This window comes from Falco cherrug, chromosome 2 (genome assembly GCF_023634085.1).
Source record: "Falco cherrug isolate bFalChe1 chromosome 2, bFalChe1.pri, whole genome shotgun sequence".
In the NCBI taxonomy this organism is placed as follows: Eukaryota; Metazoa; Chordata; class Aves; order Falconiformes; family Falconidae; genus Falco; species Falco cherrug.
In genome coordinates, this window is record NC_073698.1 from 45,384,164 (window position 1) to 45,404,148 (window position 19,985).

Genomic DNA, 19,985 nt, shown 5'->3' on the forward strand with positions numbered 1-19,985 from the left:
CTGGAGGTGCAGCTGAGGGGCTTCTACCAAAACCTTGTCCAAATGTCCGCTTCTGAAAGCGTGAGGCCCTGTGCAAGTGCTGCAAGGGGCTGTGTAGGTGAGCTGCAGCCTGTACGGAGTGGTGAGCAGATGCAGGCGGGGAGGGCTGGTGCCGAGAAATGACAGGTTCCTTCAGTTTTTGCTTTTCTGATTAACTTGAAAGAAGATGCAACACAATCTGATATATATATATGTGAAATATCTTACACCGCATATGATATGTATATGATACTGTGCTTGATCTTAGCCAAAACGCCAAGAAACGGTATGTTGATGCCACTGAGATGGGAAAGCACGAGGGGATTCGCAGCGTTAGAAGATGGATGCTATTCTCAGTTGGGTTTACCACATCAATTTGCAGCAGCTCACAGAGAGACCTCACCACCCGTGTCCCCCCGCTGCTACACACGGCTCAGCCTGCTCAGGCGGTGTGGCGGTACCCGCTGCCGCGGCTGGGCAGTTCCCTCCGAACGCTTCGTCCGCTCTGGCTCCGCGGCCTGCCCCGTTCCCGGGGGTGTGTACGCGCCTCCCCGCCAGGGAACGGCTGTAGCTCAGTTTAGCTGTGAGAGGCCGTTTCGCACGGGCCCGGCTGTACCGAGCGCCTGGCGCCTGCTCCCCGGCCGCTGCCGGCAGGGCCCCGGCGGGCTCTGGGGCCGGTGGGGGGCGGTGGGGCGCCCCCCGGCGGCTCCTGCGCACCAGGCAGGCCCTGACGGTTGGGAGCAAGCGCGGGGCGGGGCGGCCGAGGCGTCGCCCCTTGGCACGTGGGAGAGCCCATAGCCGGGGGGAGCCAAGAGAGCGGGGAGGCGGGAATATTCCGGCCGTCGCTGCCCGGAGGCGCCCCGGGGGGGAGGCGTTGGCTACCGGTGTCCGCCTGGGCCCGCCGCCCCGGAGCGGGGGAGACGTGTGGGGTGGGCCGCCGGGGGTTGCCTTCGTCTCCGCTTCCCCCCCCCCCCGCCGTTCCCGCGCGGCTCGGTGGTGCGGTCCCGGGTCAGGTCTGAGGCGCGGCGGCGTGAGGCGCTGTCAGTGCCGTGCTGCGAGGTTCAGCCCAGTGCCGGTACCCGCCCCGCCGCTGCCGCCATGGAGCCCCATCGCTGGCTGCCCCTGGAGGCCAACCCCGACGTGGGTGCTCGGCGCGGGGGTGGGCGCGGCGGGAGGGGGTGGGGGGGCTGCTGGGTGCGCGGGAGGGCTGGCGGGAGGGAAGGAGGATGGCGGCGGGGAGGGGGTCGGGGCTGCGGCCGCGGCGGGCTCAGCATCGCGGGCTGAGCCACGGCTGGTTGTGGCAGGGAGCGGGGGAGGTCTCAGCCTGCGGATCTAACTGGGGTCTTAACTTCTCTCTGTTTTCTGCTTTCTTTCCAGGTTACGAATCAGGTAAGCAGCTTTTATTCGAGGTAACCTTTAGTGTCGCTTCAGCTCTAGGCCTATCTTTCATTTTCGTGTAGTAAAGGCTCCTGCTTCTCCAACGAGAGTAACCCCTTCCTCCCCCACGGGTGCCTTCTAGTACTGGACTGTACTGGACACTCCTCTGAAACCTCTCAGTACGTAGTGTAATGTAAAGATACTATATAGAAAAAAAAACCCAAAAAACAACAACCAAACACCCACAAGCTAAAGGAAGAGAGAACAGAATAGATAATGTCTGGCTATTAATGTAATGTAACCTCTGATGTGTCGCGAGGTGGGTTTTAATTAATTGATGATTAAAACATTACTATATAATGTGTGCCTGTTCTGGACCTGTACAGGATGGCTTTGTGCACTTGCATGGGTTTACTCACACCACTGTGTTGTCTCTTCTTTGCCTGCCCATAAGAAATAACGTCATTTTACTATTTTTGCACTTTGCTGCTTATTCATGACCACATCTGTGTGATTTGTTATTTCTGGTTTTGTAGCGTAGTAGAATCCATGCTAGAGAAAGGAAGCTTGTTCTAGTCCACAAAACAATGTTAAGTGCTAGATAAATTCTAGCTGAAAGGGTATCACACATACTCCAACCCTGCATCAGGTTCTCAGTGGCAACTTTGAGTATCTTTAACAAGCATTAGAGGCAAGACGTTGATCCTAGCAGGCCTGTTGATAACGTTAAGGGTAGTGTTTAAGCCAAAGGACTTAAGCTTCCAGCTGTAAGATTACATTCTTAAAACTGTATTGTTGAAGTATTTTGGAAATCAGGAATTTCTGTGTGTGAAAAATGTTTTGTTTGTTGTTGTAGTAATACACTGCGTCTTCAGGAGAGCAAAAAGTTATTTGATGCTGCGTCATTTTGTACTTTGCTTTATAGTTTCCTAGAACAAATAATTTTATAATTTTTACAGTATTGCTACTGTGGAGAGTTCTTAATCCTAGTCCTCAATTAAAATTAACAGCCTTTCGTGGGAGTTTTTCTTGGATGTGTGTTATAATCTCCTTAAGTTTTAGACTTCTTTTAAGTTTTGTAATTCAGAGACTAGATTCCTGTTTAGAAGGAAGTAAGTATGAGTAAATGACTAGTACAATTTCAAATTCTCTAACATCGCTTTCCAGATGTTGATGTTGAGATGTTGAGATGAGCTCGTTACAGTTAATTTAAGCTGTAAAGTATAAACTGAGGAGGAAAAACAATGTTACTTTTTTTAAAAAAATCTGAATTATCTTCTGCCACTACATGTTTGTTATACAGAGTAAATCCTGAAAAAACACTAAATGAACAACTTAAGCATGTTGAAAATCTGGCTGTCTTGCCCATTGGCTTTTTGTTGATAATGGATATCTGTCAGTTGTGGGTGATCATGGATTATTGGAATTTTCATTCTGCAAGGATTTTCTTCTTAATATTCCTGTACAGAAAAGGCCACTTTAGACCACTTAGACTTGCTCCTTCACTGTATTTTGCCAGTCTTAACTTAGCAGTGGTTGCTGCTACTATCTAGACTAAGAGATTTATATTAAAAAGAAAAGAAAAAATGGTCAGTGTTGAATATGAATACACTTTGCATTGTTAGTCATTGTTCTTTTAATCTCATCAGTACAGTGGTAAGCTGTAAGAACAAGGCTATTAGTCACAAGTTGCTCATATCCTGCTTATGTTTAGAACAACAATAATAGTAATTTGAGATTCAAATGAAGTTGCAAATGCTTTTTAAAAAAATCCTGTGAAGTTAATTGCAAGGACAGACTGGTTTTTTTGTGGTACTCTGTTGTGTTCTCCAAAATATTCTAGAATTCTTCAGGATTTCAAAAAACCCACAAACTAACAATGGTGTGCCCTTAATAGCTGTAATGTATTAAGATACATACACATAAAGAGATACATCTAGTAGTAGTTTTTTACACAGATATCTAGACATGTGTTTCTTGGTGTTTTGGGGTTGGGTTTCTTGCTGTTTTTTTAAAAATTGTATTTTGTTTGTTTTACTTGAGTGTTACACTGTCCTTGCAATGTACTACTCTTAGTGTTAATGTTATTGCCAGGTGTGTGAGTGAACTCTTAAAACTAAAAAAAATTCCATTCACCTGTAAGGTGTGTGGATTCTTAAGTCTTAGTTTGTAGTCAGAACTGTCATTACAATTTAACAAATGGTTAGCCTATTTTGGTTATTGTACAAATCATACCCTATTTTAATAGTAACTGGAAAGAAAATGTACTAAATACAGGTTAATTTGCTTTTAATATGTGCTTACTATGCTGTGTGCTCTCTGGTTTTGACATGTAAGTTGCAAGTTTGAGACTTTAAATCTTTGTGGTTGGAATTCAGACAATAATGGAGAAGTACTGGTATTTCTCAGGGTATGTGAAATCTTTTCAAACTATCTTGCAAGCTTTTCTCTATCTGAAAGCATTTATGCTGTAATACAAGTCTAGGAATTTCTAAATCCTTGGTGTATATATAGGACCTCTCTTCGTGCATATGTGTTAGAATTATTTAAAGGTTCAGAAACTGACTGAGGATAAACAGGGATATTCTTTTTTAGCTTGAAAGATTTACAATGGCAGTGACTCACTCGAAATACCACAGCCACCTATCTGTTGTGGTATTTTTAAGAGAGAAGTCAGCATACTTAGATGTACCATATAGTGCTAATATAATTGTCACGATGCCTTTTTTTTTTCTCCTCCCCTTCAACACTGATAGGATGAATTGTTAGTCCACCTCTGATACAGAAGGTGTTGATGATTCAGCTTTTACAAAGCTCCACTTTGTGTACAGTGATGATTGGGAGTGGTTCCTTTTCTTTCACCTTCAACTGAATCTCTTATGAAACCTTCCCCACTAATGGGAGAGAGAAAGCAAGAAAATGGGATTTATCTGCCCACTGTTTACCATATTATATTTGGCTGTGTATGTTCTCAATTTCTTCTACACACACACAAAAGCAAAAACAAAAAAAAACCCCAAAAATGCAACAACAAAAAACCTCACCAACCCCCAAAACCAGACTGCAACAAATTATTGCAGTGAAAAGGCCAGACACAAACTGATTGTTCATGATGTCACTTAAGTTTGGCTTGCAACCCATGACTGATTTCCTAGCATGCACAGATAACAACCAATACTACTTTTTTGTTTATCTTTTTTGATGTTCTACCTTTCTTCATTCTCTCTTACCTTTCTTCATCTCACGTGCTCTAAGAAACACCCCTACTTTCTACATAAGGTACCATTTCAACTCAAGCATTGGCTTCAGGTAGTTCAGGTTAAACAACTGGGAGGTGACTGTGGCTTGGGTTTCTCTTGCGACCTGAGGGCTTACTTCCTGGTTCTTAGTTACCTTCCAGCATTTTTTCCAGGCCTTTGATCCTACCTTTTTTTTTTTTTCCCCAAATCCATTAATGTACTGAGACTCAGCTACATACAGAAATTAATTTTAGTCCATGGGTGACCTTGACAGCTGTGACTTTAGAGTCACGGGGGCAATAAAGATCACAAAACATAGCACAAATGGCAGAAACTGGATACAGCCAGTCTTCACCCAGTCACGGACCACATTTTTTAAGGGTGTTGGGGAGACACAATTTAAGTATTCTGAGGAAACAAACTTTACTCTTCCTAAAAGGTCTTTCAACTTTATGAACTCTTTAACATTATCACACAAGCTTTCCCAAAAGAAAGCCCTAGGGATGGAAGTAACTGAAAGTGCCCACGATTCCTGATGTGAAGGGTGAAAATACTTGTAGATGAGCTGTGTTGGAGTGGAAGCATGTTGGATGTGAAGAAACAGAGATGTCCTTCTGAAAATGCTTGGCTAAGCTTACTTTTTTACTTGGGAGTGGGGGAGTAGAGTTGAACTCTCTGTTGCAAGCAGAGTGGAAACAGTAGACATAGCATGCATGCCTGGAAAACAGCCTGTTATTATGACCCTCAGAAGGCGAAAGACCGGGACTCAGTTTATGCCTTTCTGTAAAGAGAATACCCCCAGAAAGCCTTCCACAGAGCCAGCAAACGGGAATTGTTGAGGCTGTGGCATAGCATAGCAAAGAATAAGCCGAAGGACAAATACAAAGGGATTGTAGACATCCACTGTAAGATCACTTGTTGAATGGCTTCTAGTTTAAAATATCTCGAGCTATATAGACTTCTTCTTGAGTTTAAATGGGTAGATATGCTGTAAAAGGAAAATTGTAACTTGTTTTGGGGTTTAGAGCATTATATATATGAGTAGTTGAAGGATTGACTTAGATCTTCCTTTGTACATTCCTCAGTAACTGAAAGCTAAGAAAACCACGTATTGCATTTCTCTATTTGTACTTGCCACTTCTGGCCTTTTATTATGCTCTCTTTTGCTTAGTTTCTTCTTCTGTTTCAGTGACAAACTAAAAATTGTAACCATGAGACCCTTACTCTCTGGAACACTGTTTAAGGGAATGAGGTGCTACAGAGTGGAAAACCAAGCCATAGCAGTTCATGTGATAGGTTACTATATTGCACTGAAGATGCTTTTCCCCACTTTCGCGTTTTCCTTGGCTTAAAGGACAAGCAGAATCAGTAGAATCCAATTGTTGGTTTAGTATGCTGTAGAAATACTATCCATAAAAGCTTGTTTGGAGGAGTGGATTGGTATGGCTTGTGCCCAGTATGAATAATTTAGAGCATAGAAACAGGTCTCTGTTTTTCACAGTGTAATTTGGTGTCCTGTGCTGAACCAGTGGCTCAGTAGCTGCACCTCAGGACTCTGGAGCATTCTAAAACTCTCACTCACTGGGGTGGTTTCAAAGGAAGCCTGGGTCAGCTGGTTAGTTTGGGTTTTTCAGCACTTTGTATTGTTGCCTGTGTGATATCCTGGTTCAATATATGTGGCAGTACCAGTACCTGGGCATACTTAGTATTAAGTTTCAAAACTGCTTGATGGATATGTTAAAAAATAATATACCTCTCATGGTGAAGATCAGCTGTAATTCAGCAGTGCTCTTTGAGACACTCTGAAAAAAAACTAACTCAATTGGAAAGATAAAAATTTTGTGGGTGTAAGATCTCTCACATTTTTTATGAAGTTGAAAGTGTTCCCTTTTTTCCCCCTTCATTGCAAATTTTCTAAAAAAAGTTTAAAAAATTGTGATGATAAATGGGCTGTATTCTTTGAACTTTATTATGAGGTTCTGAAAATCAGTGTTTGAGGATATTTAAAGAATTTCTAATAAATATTGAATTTCCCAAATAAGTTTATTATAATGGAGCATCTCTTGCGTAAGCAAGACCATACTGTGGCCACTCTAACTGGGGAGTAGTTGGTAAAGAAGAGTAACGCACCTCATGTAAGTTACAGCCATTTATTTGCTTCTGGTATGCCTTTTGACCAGCTGTATAGAACTAAAGTTTCTACAGCTGCTGCCGTCTTGTCACATCAGTCAATTTGATTACTAGTCTGAAAGATGCGTTCTCTAAGACGTATTGATAAATGATCCCTTTATTTTAATTCCACAAATTCCATAATGAAAGAATTAAGAAATATATCCTCATAAGGCCCAAACAATAAAATACGGTTTGGGTGATTACCTTATTTCTAGAAAAGGATTTAACTTCTGAAACAAAGTATTTTGCTTTCAAGTCTTTATACATAATTTATAGGGGCATATTACAAAAATCTGTATTTATATTTGTAATATAGATTAGTAAGAATTGGATACTTAAAGGGCTGAATACAACCATGTATTTTTGGATTTTTATAAATTGTAATATAAGTGCTTTTCAGTGTGGGTTTTTTTTTTTTTTTTTCTGGGTGATAACTCCCTAACACATCTTATGCAGTGACTTACGACTTCCTAGGTAAAAAGATAGCTTCGGTTTAATGAAGTGCCAAAAATTCTTGGGCTTTAACGAAAAAGTTACAAAATATTGGTTGTCTCACTTGGTTTATTTGGATGTAGTCCTCCCTGTTTCCTACAGCCATAGGCTTGTGTTTTGGTATTTGTGTGGTTTGTTTTTTGGGGTTTTTTTTTCAGAAGAAGGTCTTAACTGTGTTTTTGTTGTGATACAGCAATGCTTTAATGCGCTGAGCAGAAGTAGAATAAAATGTAGACTCTGTTGGTGTCTTGGCTTGCATTTGCATTAGGAAGAGGATTACAACAGTTGGTTCTTCCCACAAAAGCCCTTTGACTTTTGCATCTGAATGTATGGAAATGTTTGTGCTTTTTGCCAGTTTTATGGTTTCATGGTTCCAGCTTCTATACAAGTACTATAGTAAAATGTGGAAAACTCAGTCATTACTATGATGACTTAGTATTCAGAATGTGGCATTCTTGAATATTTGCAAATGCTGTCCCAACTTTAATTGCACCTAATTTTCAAAGTCCATCTTGTTTCAGTGTTTGTCCTCACTTTGTTTTTATGTGCAAGTGACAGTACAAAAGAGCACTGCTACTTCAGACTATTTAAATTGCACATTAACTACTCCAAAGTTTTCTGTTAAAATAAATTGCACCCTTACTTCTTCTTACCTCACTTACCCTTCCCACATCTCCAACAACCCCATAAATCACTTCTTCCTACTGGCTGCATAACTGTGTTGGCAGAAGTACTTCTATTTTACACTGCTGAAATCAAGTCTCATGAGTCAAGATGTTGCTAAGTTGCCTCTGTCCACTGGGTTTCCATTCTACTTTGAGGCTCTTTAAAAATAAATAAATAAGCATGAATTGTTTTTTTATAAATAAATAATTTTCATGAACCTTAAAGGTAGCCAATGTGCTTCAGAGCAGAATCAAGTATTAAAAATAACTGCTTTGTGCTTCTTTCAGGTCTAACAGTTAGTAGGTTAAAGTATTGGTACCAACAATGAAAGCAGTGTAGCTTATACCACATAGGTAACGTGCCTAAATGTGCTTATTGTAATGCTTTTTGCTATTAACTAACATTTAGACATACATATTTACAGTGCGTGGTGATTTAGAATAGCATAGGGTTGGCTGGAAGGGACTCTTAGAGTTCTGTAGTTCAGCCATGTTCTCTTCAAAACAGGTTGCTCAGGAACTTGTCAAGTTCTGAATTCCTGAAAGGATGGACTTCACAGCCTCCTGGGCAGCCTTGTACTAGTGTTTGACCATGATCATTATTTTTAAAATTTAAATGCTTTCCTTATCAAGTTCAAATTTCCAGCGTTCCAGCCTCTGTCCATTGTTTCTCATTGTTCTATTGTCCACTGCTGAGTCTGTCTTCATCTTCTCTGCTCTCTCTCTTAGCTAGTTGAAAACAGTATTTCATAAGGCGCTTCCTTCTCACCTGGGGGGGGGGGGAAAGGAGAAATTGAGAAACGCACATAAGGAGGAGTGTGTGGAAAGTAATTTCAAAAGTGTTTTGTCTGATGGTTAGTTGGACCAGTGAAAAACCAAGAAGAGTTTCTTAGGAAGGTATTTTCATACAACAAGAAAAGAGATAACTGGAAGTATGGCAACAATCAGTAAAAATAAAGTTCTGAAAAAGTTAATAAACTAGATACAGGCATGCGTGATGTTTTTTCTTGTTGCTGTTACTGTTCTTCATGAGCCCCTGTAAGACTTCTGCAATGAAGCCAAGTATGGTTTTTTTTTCTTCTTTATCTAAGGATGCTCAAAGAGGTGTAAGTTAAGGAGTCAGCAATGTGATATGCAGTGACTGAAAAAGACTATCTAATACTCTCTTGTGCAGCTCTAGAGAAATATAAAGGTGCTATTTAACCTGAGTACTTATTAATAAGCTGAGAGAAAGAAAGCAGCTGAAAGTGAGTAAGCCCTCAGATACAATGTAAAGTACCCTTAACTGCTCTGTCCAGCAGGTATCTGTAGAATAAAATTGCTTGGATAATTACTGAATAATTGGAATACAAAGCACCAGAGGTCCCTCCCTATGAATGACACTGTCTAAAAAGCATGCAGAACTGCCTTCTGTCCTAAAACAGGAATGCTTTTGTCTGAGGGGAAGGGGTTGCTTCAGCTCCTGGTGCATAACTGACTCCTTTCTGTACCAGCATCTTTGTCTGGGCTAGGAAAAAGCTAGGAGACTGAGGGGGGGGGGGGGGGAAGGAGGTTTAATATAGTTATTACTAAGCTATTCATGCAGCTTCCCTAAACTGAAGCAGTTGCTTGTGACATCTTTTTCTGACCTTCCTGTGTTACATCTAACTAATATGTGGTTTTGTCCTTCTGAAGAACTCTTCCTGGTTCCTAATAACTTCTTATTCCTACAAAATTTCTTCTACCCAGCCTTGCTAAATACAGTCTTACCTTGCTTTTATCAATTCATAACAGTGGCAAAAAATTATTTATCTGGCTGTGTAATTGACTGAACTCTCTTTTTTTTTTTCCCTTGCATGTCTCCACATTAAAAATAAGCTCTATATATTTGTTTTAAGAGTTCTTCCCATGCTGCCATCTATTATTCATCTGTTACCCATCTGCCAGTCTGTCTTACACAGGGGCTTATGCTTCCAGTTTTTATCATATACTTACTGAATTTTCAGAAGGATATATCTCCCCTCCTCCCAGGCCTGAAGGAAACCTTCTTGATAGACAGAGGCATCTCTTTTGCCTATTTTTGTCTCTCCTTAGTATTTTTTTCTTTTTTTCTGACAATTATACAATAAAGTTGTTAATGCTGCTCACATGTTTAACATCACTGCCTGTCATACTAAGCCTGTGCTCTTGCTGTTCCCTGTAATGCTGATCAGCACTTCTAGTCATCACTGTCATATACAGAAACGTACAATTCCTTAGATTGTAATGTTTCTAGGCAGTATGGTAACACAAAAGGCACCCTCTATCTGTAGAGTTTTAGTTATGCTGAATATTTCATTAAGGAGTTTGAGTAGCTGTTCTTGGGTTTAGGGAGCATTCTACTAATGTGGAGTTTGTGGCTTTGGTTTTTGATGTTGGCTGGGTTGGTTGTTTTTTTTCCACAGTGGTGTAGAACAGGACAGGAGACCCTAAATCACTTATTTCTCCAGTAGCTCAATATGATCCTTCTAGCATTGCCTCTTCTAGGCAAGGGAAGTGATTGTCCTCCTGGACTCAGCACTGATGCGGCCACAGCTCCAACACTGTGTTCAGTTTTGGGCCCCTCACTACAGGAAGGACACTGAGGTGCTGGAGTGTGCCTGGAAAATGGCATTGAAGCCGGTGAAGGGTCTAGAGAACAAGTCTTATGAGCAGCAGCTGAAGGAACTGGGGTTGCTTAGCTTGGAGCAAAGGAAGCTGAGGGGAGACCTTACTGTTCTTTAGAATCACCTGGGAGGAGGCTGTAGTGAGGCAGAGGTCCGTCTCTTCTCCCAAAGAACAAGCGATAGGGCAAGAGGAAACTGCCTCAAGTTGCGCCAGAGGAGGTTTAGATTGGATATGAGGAAAATTTTCTTCACCAAAAGGGTTGTCAGGCATTGGAACAGGCTGGGCAGGGAAGTGGTTGAGTCCCCATCCCTGCAGGTATTTAAAAGATGTGTAGATGTGGCACTTGGGACATGGTTTAGCAGTGGACTTGGCAGTGCTAGGTTAACGGTTGGACTCAATGATCTTGAAGGTCTTTTCCAACCCCAATGATTCAATGATTCTGGTTGTGGGGTCTTTTTCTAAACTGAGTGTTGTTTTTATGTTGTTGGGGTTTTGTGTCCTTACTTCATGTAATCTTGCATAATAATAATAATTAATAATAATTTTTTTTTCTGGTTATGTTACTTTTTCCACAGTTCTGAATCACAGCAGTTAAAACGATGGAAAGATTAGTCATTTGCTTCATAAGGAAAGTGCTAGAAGTACAAACAGTATTTTAATGCACCTATATGCATACTACCTCCCCTTTTGGTTTTGTTTTTTTTGGTTAATCATAAAGTGGTAATTATTTTCACAACCTTGAGGGTTAGAATAGGAGTTCAAAATATACGTCTTCTGTTTCATCAGCTAGTAAACACTTAAAATTTTCCCTTTTCTCCATTTTCACTAAAACATAATATTTCGGCCTTCTTCCCAATCTTGGTAAGACTCAAAGATTGTACAGAACCAAAAGAGCTTAGTGCATTGCATAAGGAAATTCACTCAGAAGATTGCTTACTGTACTTCAAAACTACCTTGTTTTTTGAACTAGTCAAAAAGGCTAGATTCTACAAAGCCTTCGTTATGACTTGTGCACGGTTCCATAAACCTCTACATAAGGAAGGAAAATTTCCTTAAGAGCCTGATAAAGACACTTTATTACTGTAGATACACAGAAAAGCTGTATTTTTTCAAGATATTCTTTAAACTTTTTTCAAACTTAAATCACCTTTACTTGCCCTTCGTTTTGATGTCATGTCTTGCAGTGTAAAATGGAAAGAGAATAATGCATTTAAAACGGTAAAATTTTGGGGGTTGGTTGGTTTTTATTTCCCCCCCTCAAAACACTGGCTACAAACTGTAGCTTCATTCACTTAATAAACTTCAGGATATTTGTATTTTCTATTTTTTGCCCCTTTTGTAGCAAATATCCTTAAGTGTTACTGGTAAGAAATCTTCATCTTCCTTACTCTTTAGAAATCCTTGTTCTCCATACATTCAGCCTTTGTAGAAACTGTTTCCTTTATATCTCTTTTTAAGTATTGAGAGACAGCCCCTTTGCTATGTTTCCTGAAAGACAACCACTTTGCCTCTTGCCCATTACAAGTTGAAACTGGTATTTGAAGGGATCTCATGTTAGATGAAGACACTTGTCTTTTGTTGTATGTTCTCATGTTTTGTTTTACTAAAATACTCATTTTAGGTATTTCTCACAGTTATATAGGTATGAATCTACTAAAAAATGGTGTTACTGTTACTGAATTCTTGTGTGGATGTGTAAACCTGCACGCTAGGTGGATTATGGAAAGAAGAGAGTCATCTGTGCCTTTCTTTTAGGCTTATCTTATGTTATTCTTAAGCATCTTTGCTGCAAATGTATCAATAAATAGATTTTCTCAAGTAGGGTTGAGCAGGAAGTATGATGAGGCTTTTAAAGTAATCTTTCCCCTCTAAGAAAGATAATGGGCAAATCACTCTGGTCTTTTACAGTATCACTTTTGGGAACAGTATCAAGAACTGCAGAGTTGAGTTTTGTTGGGAGCTTGCTAAAGAAATGCCTTAGGAGTTCATTGTTTTTCCATTAAAGAGGGTAGAGGAATATTGCTTGCTGCATGTTTTTTCAGGCATTTGAATTTACAGCTGTTTATCAGCAGACTCCTTATTTTAAACTTGAGAGCCCCAGGTGGCTGGATAAGACTTTTGTGTGGAATATGTTTTTTCAGTGAGAATATACAGTAAGTTATGAAACGCTGACATCTTGGAAAATACATGGGGTTCCCACATCTTTAAGTTTTTCTCCAAAATGTATTACTTTTACCAGTAGAAGTAGTTTCAAATTAGGATTTGTGTATGCCACAGTGTACAGCTAGCTTTTCCTTATAATTAGGAATGGTCAGTGTGTGTATAGAAACTAGTTTCTGAATTCAGTTAGGTTCTTCTAGACTGGTAATAGAAATACTTCAAATTATTTTAGATCATGCATAGTTAATAATTCTGCAGCTGTTATTGTGGTACATATCTGAGTAAAAGAAGAATATCTAATTAAAAAGTGAACACCCAATTGTAGGCTAAGGTTGTCAGAGCTTAGTAGGTGCTGCAGTCTCTTTCCTTCTTAAGTGGCTTAATGTTAGGTAAAAGATCCAAAATCACTTCTCGTATTCTGACACATAGCTATAATATAGGAAACATGATCAGAAAGCCTTTGGCTGAGATGCTGTTCAAATATTCTAAAAAAGCGACTGAGAATTACTTGAAGATTCATGATTAGTCTGGTACTTAATCCTTGTCTAATTCAAAATATGTTATTCTATCATAGTTTGAAAGGATTTTTCTTGTAAAAGAACACCTTAAAAAGTACACCTACTGAAATATATATCTTGTATCTCTTTGCTCAAAAGGTCATTAAAGATCACAACTTTTTGAGCTGCTAAAACCCAGCAGCTCCAATATAATGAGCGCTGGTGTCAGGTACTCTGTAGTACTCATGAGACAAATAATATCATGTTTATTCATATGTGCTCTGATCCATGATTTGTAGTTAGTGACTATTCAGTACTTCTGTATTTTATGACAAAACACTTTCAAAATGGCTGAAATCCTTTAATGCTTCAGTAAATAGCGCTAGGAGTGTTTTCACTTCCGTTTCATAAAGCTATTTATTTAAATAAAACATGGGGATTTTGAGTGTCATTGTTAGCCCTATGATTTGTTTAGCCTTATTTATTAATACTTGAGTCTCGTTTATTCTCCTTTATGCTCCTTAATTTTTGGAAAGTACGGGTTGTCGCAATGTATTTCACGCTGTAAATACTCTGTTATGTTTCTAAAAAGGTATGTATATGAGCATATTCATTTAGTAGTATTCTATTTTTTTCTTTTCCAGTTTCTCAAACAGTTAGGTATACATCCTGACTGGCAATTTGTAGATGTTTATGGTATGGAACCAGAACTGCTTAGCATGGTGCCAAGACCTGTCTGTGCAGTGCTGCTTCTCTTTCCAGTAACAGAAAAGGTAAATATCTATTTAAAAATTGGCTAATCACTTTTGTTGTAAATGAAATGGGAATGAACAACTTGAGTCTTGTACTTTGGTGTCATAAACAAGGTGTGACTCAAACCTTATTTCAGAGACCTCTTAATTAAAAAAACCAAAATGCTTCCTTCAGAATCTTCTTTTGATAATCTGACCTGTATATTTCCAATTTCTTTTCAAGTTGGAATGTGAACAGCTAATGTAGAAGCACAGACAAATACATCTCACATTTTTCTAATACAGACAATTGATGGTGGTTTTTTTTTAATATGCACTGTGAAATGGCTCAGATCTGCTACTTATAGCGAAAGCTACAATAGCTTAAGCAAATTAAGAGGTAGTGTGTAAGATTATATGAAATGTAACTACTTCTGGAGTTTTTGTACTGTTGCACTGACCAAACTTCAGTCCACTTCCAGTTCAGTCATCGGTACCAATATGGCTTTTGCTTCTTGGACTGATGGGGCATACTTCTAAAATGAGTTCCCCCTGCTTCTTCCTCTGTTAGACATGGAAATGCTTGGTTTGATTAAATCTTCTAATCTGTGTTGTGATGTGTTTCTACGTAGCAAAGACATTCATCTTGCGTATCTCCTTTGAGTGTTATGTGAGTTGAAATGCGTAATTCATAGTGATCTTCCAGTTTATAAAAATCTTACGTGATTGCGATAAGGTTAGCCAAAAAGTTTGAGGTGAATCTACCTAAACTTCTTCCTTCTAATGTGTGTCTCAACAAGAACACATGGTTTATAAGAACAAAGCAGTTAGCTATTAAAACTTAACTTCTACAACAAAACCTGTTTAGAGGGAAGAGTGACTAAGTTAGTAGTCTTACTCATCAGGTACTGCAAACTTCTGTGTTCTCAGTTGCTCCATACAGCTATGCAGGCAGTCTTTTTCAGGCTTGATTTCAGCCACCTTGATAGTTTTGAATATAAGCAAAGTCTTAACTGTCCTCACCTGTCTTTGGGGTCTTTCCATCACCTTTAAGGCATTGTTTTCTGTGTTCTGTGGTTTCTGTCTGGCTGCTTGAGCTACACATCTGAGCTCCTTCTGTGACTGTCACTTTTCTTTTGCCTCCCTGCCTGTGCAAACTTCCTTTCTTGGATCATGCTATGGGATCATCATCCCATGGGAAAGAACAACTTTCCTCTTGTTCCAGAAGGTGTATCCAATTTCGTCCTGAGGAAGCATATGACAAACAGAACTGGAGAAACAGCATATGTTCTGTTGCATCGATCAATCACATTTGATCATCAGCCAAATATTTGAGACTTTCTACAGCATGTTGATACTTCAGAAACATAAGGGACAGAAGTGTTTCAACTGTTTAGCCCGAGTGTGTGAAGTCTGAATCTTTCATGTGGAAGTCACAATGTTCTGAAGCTTTTGTTGTTTAGTGTGAACTCCACGAGACTCTTGAGCGTTATTTTGTATTTCTGGAGTACTTCTCCCCTCCTCAGTCTCCCTTTCAATATGGCCTATTATATTCTGCTTTTATTTAGTTTATTATTTATTTATGTTTCCTGGCTCTGTCTACACTTATGAAAGTATGCCTCTTAGTTTTGCTGCCTTCGTAAATGCTTTTGTGTCATGCCTTTGCTCTTCTGTCTAGAGGTTCCTTTCTTTTGTGCTTCCTAGATACCAATTTGCTTAAACTTGCTTTTAGGGCAAGATATTCTTGTTGGCATACAGATAGTCTTAGGGTGCTTGTCCAGTTTAAAGGTCAGTGTCTTTTTTTTCTTAGTCTTCATTGTCTGTTTTAGACAGAGTGAATACTGTAAGGGTTGGGCGTTTGGGGCATAGTCCAACGAACATATGTGGGATAGGTTAGGAGGGACCTCTTGAGGTGATGATCTGCTCTAACCCTTGCTCAAAATTGTATTTCAGTATTCTCAATATTTATATGTTTGGTTTTGCCATGGAGTTTATTTTGGTGAGCGGGAAGCGAATGACAGCTATGTTGGTTACCCTCTGTAATCTGAACTTTTGTCCAATTATGCTCTCCGAAATTTGGGCTGGTTTTGTTAACTTGTAGATAAGTGGTACCATTCAGACAAGGTGTAAGCGTGGAATCGTGATGCTGGAAAAGTTCTTGTTTCTGTTTGTCACTGATGGTACACAGAGTCTGAGAGAAATTTCTCATGGGTTTTCAGGAATAGTTCCATGATAACATTCTGCATTCAAACTCTGCTTTTGTCACACTTGTATGAAAAGCCCATCTACTTCAATATTTTCTTTTTTGTCTGCAAAAGTACCTAGTAAAGAGGTAAAGGAGGAAGAAAGAACAGTGTTGTCTGGAATATTTGAAGTTTTCTTTCATTCTTTTCCTGTTTGAGATGAAAATCTTAAACACAAAAACCCACACAACAACAAAATCCCCCAACCAAATAATAAAAAAAAACCCACAAAAAATAACCCACCCCCTGCAGAAGAACCAACAAACCACAAGGAACAAAAAAACCCCCACAAAACCAACACACTGTTACACAGTATAACAGATTTTAGTCGGTTATGATCTTTATAAAACAAGTACTTTAGATTGTTCAATCAAACTAAATTACTACTTTTATTGTGGAAAATAAACATTCATTTTACAAATATGGCTTTTAAAGGGCCATTTTTGAGGCTGTAAGCATTATATAAATCTTTTTTTAAAATCCTGGAAAAAAATGAAATTTAAAAATGGAACTTGTAAGAATGTTTCATGCTGATTAAACACCTGAAGTATTATGGTTTGCTTGATAGCGCTTTGAGACCTCTGGCCTTAAAAGCTTTTTGTTGAAGAGAGATGGTGACAGGTGCTCAGATCAAGGAAATATTTTGAACATTTTTGAAATTAGATTAGATAACATAATATTTCAAAATTGTTTCAGCTGTGACTGGTTTTTGACTACTGACAAGGCATTGGTTTAAGAAATGATATAGAGCTGTTCAGTTGAGTAAGTTTACATGTACGTGTTGGACCACATCTGTTAAACATTTCAAATTGCAAGTTGAGTTTTGGTTGTTATTAGTTAGCTGTTGTTGCTTTTAAAATTACTTTTGCTTGAATACTGTAGCCAGTATCTATTTGTACTATATGTGAGACGTTTGTAACTTTCCTTGTAGTATGAAACCTTCAGAACAGAAGAAGAGGAGAGAATAAAAGCTAAGGGGCAAGATGTCAAGTCATCAGTGTATTTCATGAAGCAGACCATTAACAACGCTTGTGGAACAATTGGGCTAATTCATGCTATTGCAAACAACAGAGATAAAATGAACTTTGGTAAGTCTTTTTTTTGCCAGGTGGGTTTTGTTGGCTTTTCTCTTTTTTTTGTTAACTGTGGGGAGGCAGGGAGGGAAGGACACATTTTGTACTATTTTCTCTGAATGTAACTATTCATAAAGGACGATCTCTACAAAAGAACATTTTGACCTATAATTATAAAAACTATATTTCATACTAATACATGAACTAAAGAACTCAAAACATTGTGAACTGCCGCAGGTAGCAATTCCTTTTGCAGTCAGCCTTCAGTGTCTTAAAGATACAATGTAATTACATCTTTAAACCTTTCATTGGATGTAAGCATTCTATAAGCTTTGAATGAAGTTGGAGTTAAAGTGTGACTCTAATGATGTTTCTTTTGGTGTGTGTTTTTTTTTTTTTAAGAAACTAATTCTTCACTGAAAAAGTTCCTAGAAGATTCATTATCTATGACTCCTGAAGAGAGGGCCAAATATCTAGAAACTTATGAAGTTAGTATCGTGTGGTTTTACTTTTATTTAAAATGGTATAAGAATTACTTGTATGAGCTGGTGCTGTCCTTAGGACTTAATCCAGTGAAGAAGCACTTGAACAATTTGATTTTTACATGTGAGCTTGTGATCAGACAGTTGCTACAAAGAAAACCCTACGTTGGTGGGTTTTAAAGTATTCCTGCCTGCCAGCAGAATGGACTTTGTCAATGTTCCCTCATCCATGTTAATTCCCTGGCTTACTTTTAAGATTACTTTGAAATGGGTGGCAGGCGTTTGTGATCTTTTTGGTGGGTTCAGGATGCAGTTTAATGGGCAGTCTAAGTTGATCTGGGCCAGCTGCTGAAGAGATGGTCCTTCTGCTGCCACCTTTCATTTGTGCCTTCTAGTTATCTTTCTTTCGGTTCTAGCAGTTTGGGGCACACAAAGAGCTGATTTGGATGAAATATAATCTCCTTTCCCTGCTACGCCAAGCAATTAGATGAGCTAGGTAAAAGTGTGGTTAGCCAGATTGTTAGTGCTGTTTGAAAAGATGCAGCAGAAACATCTGGCCAGTGGTAGAAGCGGAGACCAGTGTTGCTGCTTCTGATGGTAATGATGATCTCTCAAAATGAAAGTTTCTATGTTCTGAGTTCAATTGAAGCTTATTATGAAGTGCTCAGGAGTAAGGGTGTTAACATGTGGCTGAGGGAAGTAGTAACAAATATAAACAGTAGCGGTTTGATGACATTTTCTGTAGAAGTGTTGGACATGATATTTGATCAGAGCTTCTATCTAAAGTATTTTGTCTGCTCACAAAGTGATACATATACCTCCAAAACACTTGCCTGTGGTGTTTTCTATGTGTAAAAGTGACATTACAAACTGTTAGGTATTTGATTTGAATTGACTGTGATGAAACTGAAATACTGGGCTTCCAAGATCCTTAGAAGTGGACATTTTTTTATTATAAGCACGGAACAAAAATAGTTACATTTATGGCATTTAATAAAATTAAGAGCATACAGTGATTCTTAAAACACTTAAAATCTCTCATTTAAAGTCTGATTGAAATATGTTTTAATTTTAGGCTATTCGTGTCACTCATGAATCCAGTGCCCATGAAGGTCAGACTGAGGTATTCCTTTTTTTAAAAAAAAACTATCTTTGTTAATAACTGCTTTGAGTTGACTGTAATTGAAATGAGTCATATATTAAAAGTTTACAGTAAAATGGAGACTATTGCTTGGTTTGCAGTATTGTGTCATTAGTCAAAAATCAGGCTACAAAATCAAGTGGCATTGTTGGGGCAGGGAACCAGACTTGAAGCTGGTGGTGGGTTGGGGGTATTTTAAGCTTTTGTGTAAGGTGTCATCTTTTCAGAGTAATTCAGCCAGCAATAGTGTTTTTAATGAAAGTTGAGGTTTTGATGTTGCAAATTAGTAGGTAAGACTGCAAGATCTATAGTAATCACACAAGTGGAACAAACATTTTACAAGTCTGGAAAGTTCTACTTCAGGAAAAGAAATAGTACAACACTTGGTTTGCCATTGTGTATGTGTTTTTTGTATACAAATACTAATTCAGATAAATTCTCACTAATACATGTATTTACAAGCTTTTTTCCCCCAACAGATTGGGTGATATATTTAAAAAAACCAAACACCACCCCCACCCCCCAAAATCCCACAAAACCAAAACTCAATTCCAAACCCAACAAAAAACCTTAACATAAATATAATTTTCACGTTCAACATTCTTCTGCTTCAGTTGTAGTAACTCAGTTTTCCATCTTCCTGGTTCAGATTTCAGTATCTGTTCCACAGAAAGAAAATTGATTAGACTGTCACTAGCACTGCTTTGTTTGAAAAAGAGAGGAACCCTCCTTTGTTTGACTGTGACTCCAGTGGCTCATCCACTTTTCTTTTTTTTTTTTTGAAGTACAGAAGGTAAGGTTTTCTTTATGGCTTGTGCAGTATCTTCTGAACAATGCAGGAGAAAGCAAAGCAGTCCTTTCTGCTCCCTCTTGCCCCATCGTCTGGAAATTAAAATTAAGAGGATTGTTTTAACCATTTCGGTTAGATACTGAACTGTCTTTGTGATACTTTCATTAAAAACACCACCACTCTTTCTTCTTATCTCTTTCTCTAAATTAATCAAAGTTTTATATTGCAAGAACAAATACCAGAACAAAACTGCATTTCTCTTCTTTTTCTAAGTGAGAGA

General features: G+C 38.8%; 1 protein-coding gene across 1 annotated transcript in view; it reads left to right on the forward strand.

Annotated features, from left to right (window-relative positions):
- The first annotated feature begins 874 nt into the window (after window positions 1-874).
- Window positions 875-19,985, forward strand: part of UCHL3 (ubiquitin C-terminal hydrolase L3) — a 45,626-nt gene continuing 26,515 nt past the window's right edge. The window contains exons 1-6 of the mRNA XM_055702472.1: window positions 875-1,158; window positions 1,396-1,407; window positions 13,890-14,018; window positions 17,151-17,307; window positions 17,695-17,780; window positions 18,850-18,897. Of these exons, the coding sequence (XP_055558447.1) occupies window positions 1,117-1,158; window positions 1,396-1,407; window positions 13,890-14,018; window positions 17,151-17,307; window positions 17,695-17,780; window positions 18,850-18,897 (474 nt within the window). The 5' untranslated portion in view covers window positions 875-1,116. The remainder of the gene's footprint in view (window positions 1,159-1,395; window positions 1,408-13,889; window positions 14,019-17,150; window positions 17,308-17,694; window positions 17,781-18,849; window positions 18,898-19,985) is intronic.